The sequence below is a fragment of the Mytilinidion resinicola genome (assembly GCF_010093595.1).
Source record: "Mytilinidion resinicola strain CBS 304.34 unplaced genomic scaffold BDZ99scaffold_22, whole genome shotgun sequence".
NCBI lineage: Eukaryota > Fungi > Ascomycota > Dothideomycetes > Mytilinidiales > Mytilinidiaceae > Mytilinidion > Mytilinidion resinicola.
This window is the reverse complement of record NW_022985458.1, coordinates 366,838-373,955: the sequence shown is the minus strand read 5'-3', so window position 1 is coordinate 373,955 and position 7,118 is coordinate 366,838. Positions and strand designations below refer to the sequence as shown.

Sequence of the window (7,118 nt, the reverse complement as noted above, 5' to 3'; positions counted from 1 at the left end):
GAGAGGTGTGTAGCGTGTGGCGTTCTTCTCGAAGCTTCGGATGGTCACGTGCTGGTTATTTTTAGCGCGTTTCATTGTTAGCTACGTGGCCTTTCACGTTGGCTTCGTGGCCGCTGGCCGCTGGTTTCGTGGCCGCTGGCCGCTGGTTTCGTGGCCGTGGCCTCTCATGTTCCTTTCCTCTCACCACCACAATCGCCACCATGGACCGAGCCAGCCAGGTGCTGGCGCAAGCCCGTCTAGACGTGCCTATGACATACGCTGCTCTAGCAGACCGGGGCGGTGTTCCTCGCTCTACCCTCCATCATTGTGACAAGGGACGACGCTCAATAGAGGAAAAGGCCCAAAGCCAGCAATACCTGACCCCAGACGAAGAGAAAGCTGTTATTAAATTCTTATTACTAATGTCTAATCTTGGGCAACTAGTGCGCATTAAGTATATACCTTCGCTAGCCTTTTATGTCGCCCGCAACCAATTAACAAATAAACCAATCAAGCCTCCAGGCAAGAACTGGCCTCGGGGCTTTGAGAAACGCTATCTAGAACTTAAAGCTAAAACCGTCAAGGCAATTAACTGGAAGCGACATGGGAATAACATATATGATAAGATTGTAGAGTGGTTTGAAATGATCCAGAAGGTGCTACAGGATCTGGATATTCTGCCGGAAAATGTCTATAATATGGATGAGACGGGAGTCTTGCTAAGCATGCTCGGTTCTGTCAAAGTCCTTGTAGGTAAGGATGACCTGCGAGACCATAGAGGCGCGGGTGTGAAGCGGACAATGGTGACTGCTGTTGAGTGCATCAGTGCTGACGGCAGGCGGCTGCTCCCCTTTATAATCTGGCCAGCTTCAACCCACCGAAGTAACTGGACCACATATCCAACCCCCGGATGGCATTATGGGCATTCTGAAAATGGATACAACGACTCTAAGATTAGCTTAGAGTGGCTTACGCGTGTGTTTGATCCCCAAACCAAAGAACTAGCTAACCAGAAACCACGGGTTCTAATAATGGACGGCTTCGGGACACACGAGACGCTCGAGGTCTTAGAGTTTTGCTTTGAAAACAACATCATCCTATGCCGCCTCCCCTCTCACACGGTACGTTATACCCCATCCTTCAAGCCCGCTCACCTTCAGCATCCCCATGCCCTCCTCACCCTATCCACCCCCGGCGTCACAGCCAGCATAGAGTCCCCGGGCATCATGGAATATTCTTCCAGCTCGGACAGTGGGCTTCGGACCCGGATCGAGTCATCCCACGTTCCTAAACGAGCTGCAAGAACAGGAAAGGCGGTGCTCGCAGACGCAGCACGATCGTCAGTCTGTCTTCTTTGTAAATGCCTGCTAATATGTACCACATTAAGTCTCACAAGCTCCAGCCCTGTGACGTCGGAGTCTTCGCACCCTTAAAGGCAGCCTATCGCGACCAAGTTGAACTACTATATCGAGGAGGTGTAGATGTAGTTAGCAAGGAGCATTTCACATCTCTATACAGCCCTGCAAGGGAAAGGGCATTAACTAAAAGGAACATCCTAGCCGGGTGGGCCGCAACTGGTTTATTTCCCTTCAACGTAGAGAGTACTCAGACATACACCGAGGCCCCCTGTTGCAGTTCCGACTCGACTTACCGTTTCCGTTCTAAATGCTAATGACGTGGTGTCTTATCCGCAAGACGAAGTACCGCAAACACCTGTAACGCCAGTGACAGCAGAGGGTCTCACGCTAATACATAAGCTGATTGAACAGGATGCTTATAGGCTTAATAAGATCAGCAAATAGCGCCTACATAGACACGTACAGAAGATTACAAGTGTCGCTAGAATATCTCTTGCCGAAAATGCCCTTCTTAAGGATCAAAATCGACTCTTGGCTAAGACAAACGGCGAAGCCAAAGTTCGCCGATCGACCAAGTCATTAATCCTAGGGAAGGCGAAGGTGATGAGCTATGAGGACCTTAGTGAGGCACGAGCGAAGCGTGCTGCTGCAAAAGAGAAAGCTATGGTGGCACAAGCGAAGCGTGCTGCTGCGAAAGAAGAGAGAGCTACGGCGAAAGGGAAAGCTACGGCGGGCAAGGGAAAACGCGGCCGTCCGCGCAAGACTCCTGCGCCAGAGGCGGGTTCGCCAGAGGTGTGTATGAGCGAAGCGCCAGAGCTAGAGGGGAGTCCGCCAGAGGTGCGGATGAGCGAGGCGCCAGAACCAGTAGGGTCCCCAGTGACGCCTATGACAGAGCCGTATAGGGACCTAGTGGCGCAGATGATAGATCCACGGAGGGCTCCAGTGGCGCAGATGATAGAGCCATGGAGGGCCCCAGCGGCGCAGATGATAGAGCCATGGAGGGCCCCAGTGGCGCAGATGATAGATCCACAGAGGGCGCAGAGTGTTGCAGAGCGGGGAGAGAGTGGCGTCTGATGCACGTCATGGGTACTCCTTATAGCGGCGTATACGCTATGATATATTTAGTTAGTGGAACTTATGCCAAGCAATCTATGTGTTTGCATTCCCCTCGTCGCACGTGTTGCTTGGCAAGCTCACGACAGTGGGGCTGTGCTTGATTCTAGTCCGGAAGTTAAACGAGAATATTTGATCAGTCCTTTACATGAATGGGTTGGAATGGCAGAGTTATTAGAAAGAAGTTACTGCCATTATGGCCTATCCTGCGTTCAACCACCTTCCCAGCTTGTGGAATGTCTCCGCTTAAGAGACCTCGACTTTGGCGCTCCAATCTCTGTAGACTCATCTTGGCCTGCTTTCGGCTCAATAGACGCAACTTGCAACGCCTGAAGTCGATCTTTAAGCCGCCTACACCATTTCGAAGAAGGTCCTTGGACGGTTGTGTATCCAGCTAATGCCCGACTGTACATTGCTTTCGCTAAGTCTATCCGACCTATCAGCGAGAAGAGGTTGCCAAAGGCGAACATGGTATTCAACGCTGGTAAGTACGATGGCACGAGTTGAGGGCCAAGTGCCTCCTCGTAGCCTTGCAGCGCCCGAGTGTACATGGCCTCCGCGTCGGCCAGCTTGCCTTGGTTCTTGTAGAGGTTGCCTAGGTTGTTGACCGTATTGAGTGTCGATGTGTGCTTCGGTCCAAGTGCCTCCTCGTAGCCTTGCAGCGCCCGAGTGTACATGGCCTCCGCATCGGCCAGCTTGCCTTGGTTCTTGTAGAGGTTGCCTAGGTTGTTGACCGTATTGAGTGTCGATGTGTGCTTCGGTCCAAGTGCCTCCTCGTTGCCTTGCAGCGCCCGAGTGTACATGGCCTCCGCGTCGGCCAGCTTGCCTTGGTCGGCGTAGAGCAAGCGTAGGTTGTGCAGCACCCATTCTATTCCCTCAATACCCACGTTGCCGTCCGTGATGAAATGTTCATGTCTTGCAGCATGTTGAAGGAGCCGCTGCTGTAGGAGCCACCACTTGTCTACATCCGTGCTAGGAACTTCAGATGCCACGCAAGTCAGGGCTAGCCTTGCTAAGCCATTGTCCCACTCGCCGTTCAATACAGATATCATCCACGAGTGCACACAGCTATGCACACCATACCCTGCGGATCCAGACGGCTGTCGAAGTGAAGGTTCTGTATGAGCCAGACCGTATTCGCATAGCAGTCGAACTGCCTCGTTAAAGTTCAATTTGTCCTCAGTAAGCTTCCGTATCCACTTATTGTCCGCAGAGCATGCATGTTGAAGAAGTTCAAACCACACGTCTTGCTTATCAAAATATGCCCACAGCTTAAGCAATTGGGCTGAGGCCGCATTCTGTTTTCGAATCCGATCAAAGGTGACCTGCCATGTCGTGTACAGTGATCGGTCTTCATATGAACTTAACCTTGGACTCGTCATCTGGAGTTTCAGCCATGATGCCTCATATAGCCGAAGATACTCCGCGAAGCTTGTGGTCACGTGCTCTAGATATGCCCCAGCCGTGGAGAGAGCAAGAGGCAGGCCATCTAGCTTCATGACGAGCGCTTTTGCATCAGGATCTATCTGATCAGCTCCGTTCAACTCATTTTATCCCAAAGTGACATACCGTTTTCAATACCCTCCCTTCCAGACATGTTCGACAAGATCTTGAGCCCGTCCTCAGGTCCTGTCAACTTCTGAACGTGGAGACGTCGACCTTGGGTAACACTCGCTGACCGCGTCGTGATGATGATCGAGCCGTGGTCAGTTTCTGGTAAATATCGACGCACATCCACCGCTGAGCGGTCGGAATCGTTAGAGGTTCTGGGATTGTCGTAATTGTCATAGGTCATCAGCCAATGTGTGTTTTCCCGGAGATCGAGCCAGGCTTTGACTGCATTGACCACTCGATCAAGGTCTCCTTCCAAATCCACATTGATAAGTACTCTAGTCGAAGGATGATGTTTCAGGACTTGCTGAGCAATGCTTCGAAAGCTCAGCCGAAGAGAATCTTCATTATTCGCATTCAGCCAGAATATCGCCGTGTATTTCTCCTTGTGTCGTCTGACGTATTCGACCGCCAGCTGAGTCTTTCCAATTCCTCCAAGCCCGTGAAGGACGACTGCCGATCGGCTACTATGACCATGAAGCAGCTCATGCATCTTCAACAGCTCCTTCTCTCTGGCAACAAACTGTGCAGCTTCAGGAAATGACGCAAGGTTGAGCCCGACGGCAAATTGTTCGAAATCGACACCTGTGCTGGTCAGTTCCATTGCTTTAGTTAGCACATCTGTGCAAAAACTTTACCCTTGTATAACCTGTGAATCTCTTCCTCTAGCCGCCGGAATGCTTGATCCCTTCTCTCCCTATAGTTTGGCACCATGGAAACATTAAAGATCCCGACTAAACAGTACACTTCATCCTCTTCAATTGTGGTATTGCGGCGCTCTGCCCAGGACCTCCGCTCTTTAATGCTAAAATTCGACAATGCATCGCCTCGGAGAGCATTCTTTGCGATGCTGGTAATCTCGTGTATCTCGGACTCAAGCAATAATTTGCTCCCAAGTCGCTCACCCTCCAAGCTGAAGAAGTCAACCAGCCTTGGTGCAATAAGCTCTTGAAGCGTCCAGCCTCGGGTAAACCATCGACTCGTCCTGAAGGCCTCTTCCCATGCCATTTTGCCATCTGCTTTGTTGTCGAGTTTGGAGACATCCGAAAGGTAGACGTAGCAGCGCGCAGCGTTCTGATACCACCGAAACATAGAGTTGATCGCCGCGCCGAGCTCGACCGCATTCTTCTTATCGATGCAGCAGGTGTCTACCCAGAAGTATCGTAGTCCATCACTTGCGGCCTGCTTCGCGCAGAACTCTATCTTCCTCCACCCAGCCTTGCTCACAGTCTTGCTCATGTCCGCGTTGGCTTCCATGTCCTGAAAGTTGACCTCCTCTTTTCCCCATGTATGAGAGAGTATTGCGTAGGCAGGGACATCGCCGCTGGTAGGTTCGCGAAAGACGATCTCGCCGTCCGGTTTGCGCTGCAAAAGGTGTATGAGAGCCATGCCTGAGGGTCGGGTGCGATCTCATGGCAAGCGCGACTCGTGCGGCTCGTTCGGCATATCGGCGCAAGGTGTGCGGTTCAAGATCGACAGAATGGAAACAGACGTCGAAGGACTGATCGTGAGAAGGTTATGCAGTGGTGGTCGTAGGCGCTGCTCATGAGGCTGCATCGTGGCGCAGGCTGACCGGCCATTTGCATCGGAAGGCAGACACAACGCGAAGGGACACTCGTGTCGCCCATTTCATTGGAAGCCTTGCGCACTGCACACTGAATCCTGGCATAGGTTGCTCATCGTTGTTGAAATGCCGCAAGTCATTTTGAGGTCTTGCGTAGTTGTTTCATATTTGACAAGCAGCAAGGTAGGTTGTGGGCGGTTGTGAGAGCGAATTTGCTCCAGGGCGGAGAGCATTCGCACTCACTGAACAAGGAGGGGGCTGTCGTGCACAGCCGCATGCTCGTGGCTTGTAGTAATTACTGTATGTCCTGATGTGCCAAGGCAGATGCAATCATATAGTTTGCTTGGCATTATTTCCGCTAACCTAATGCATTCTAAAGCAGACGCGCTATAATGAGGGTTCCTTGACACGCATAAGACCTCATCCTTCCACGCTCGGCCGGACTTGCTCATGCCGGCCACACAGGGCTGATTGTCTTTAAATACCCGACACAGATCTCATCTGGTATTGCGCTACACCATTAGGCCCCTGAAATTCGCATAGCTGGCGATGGCGACGATGTAGCAGGGGGTGAATCTGGAGCATCAGATCTTGCGATGAGCAATTCGATAGCGACAGCGACCAAGACCTTCCAGTTTCGCTCGCTGTGTAAGTATGCTGTGGGCCAAGGGCCGGAGAATCATGGGACATTACATATGGAACGGCAAACTGATGAGGGAGAGCATGAAATGGAATCTTCTATTTTCCGTCTCGTGACACCGTGCGTCTCGGCACAGAGGGAAGCACGTTAGTTCTAGGGAATAGGAGTCCATCAGACCGGTGGCGATGCCGTTGGCGAGCATCCAGGTGAATTCGGCGCGGGCAGTCACAGGGTATTGGAGACAGGCGTCTGGAAGCGGGTAGCCAAGCTGCCCATTTCAAGGGCCCTTCAAACAAGGTGCGAACTTGGGTGGCCATATTGGGCCGCCGCCTAGTTTTGGCGGTCCAGTAGGGCTCAAGAAACGGGCTCCTTCATAGTGTCCTCTAATCACGGTTCCGGAGTCGGATTTTTATATATTCCGAGCGTCAGCCACAGGCCTGACGGTTACGGGCTGGGCTTGATTATCATAAGTAAATGTTGCAGACCAAGGCATCAGCCGTGGAGGCCTGAGGCAAGAACTGCATTAATAAGCTTGCCATCAAAGCTATAACGTAATCCACAAGTTAGTGGCCCGCACAAGCTAGTGGCCCACCCAACTCAACACGCGACGCGTCGTCCAACAACCACCCCAATGGCAGCACCACAACAACAAGAAGCCATCTTTCAAGAAGGCAGAGTTATTCTAGGCGTTCAAGCCTACAAGACCGGCCAAATTACATCCTTCCGAGGCGTTGAGAAACTATACGATGTGCCCAGAAAGACGGTTACGCGTCGCGCCCGTGGTATTCCTCCACAACGCGGTGCTATCTCCAAAAATCGCCGTCTTACACCTGTACAAGAAGAGGTTCTTGTA

The 7,118-nt window shown here is 51.9% G+C and overlaps 2 protein-coding genes across 2 annotated transcripts; one reads left to right on the top strand and one right to left on the bottom strand.

Moving 5' to 3' along the window:
• Window positions 1–200: 200 nt before the first annotated feature.
• BDZ99DRAFT_370393 (uncharacterized protein) lies at window positions 201–608 on the top strand (the record flags this gene model as incomplete). The annotated part of the gene is made up of 2 exons (XM_033714807.1): window positions 201–281; window positions 333–608. Coding segments are annotated over 2 exons (357 nt in total), but the record flags the coding sequence as incomplete, so codon positions are not given.
• A 2,047-nt stretch (window positions 609–2,655) lies between these two features.
• On the bottom strand, window positions 2,656–5,450 carry BDZ99DRAFT_452037 (HET-domain-containing protein; the record flags this gene model as incomplete). Its single annotated transcript, XM_033718246.1, has 3 exons — window positions 2,656–3,957; window positions 4,020–4,646; window positions 4,700–5,450. The coding sequence occupies 3 exons, from the start codon at window positions 5,448–5,450 to the stop codon at window positions 2,663–2,665; spliced, it is 2,673 nt and encodes an 890-aa protein (XP_033571411.1). The 3' UTR covers window positions 2,656–2,662.
• Window positions 5,451–7,118: the final 1,668 nt, after the last annotated feature.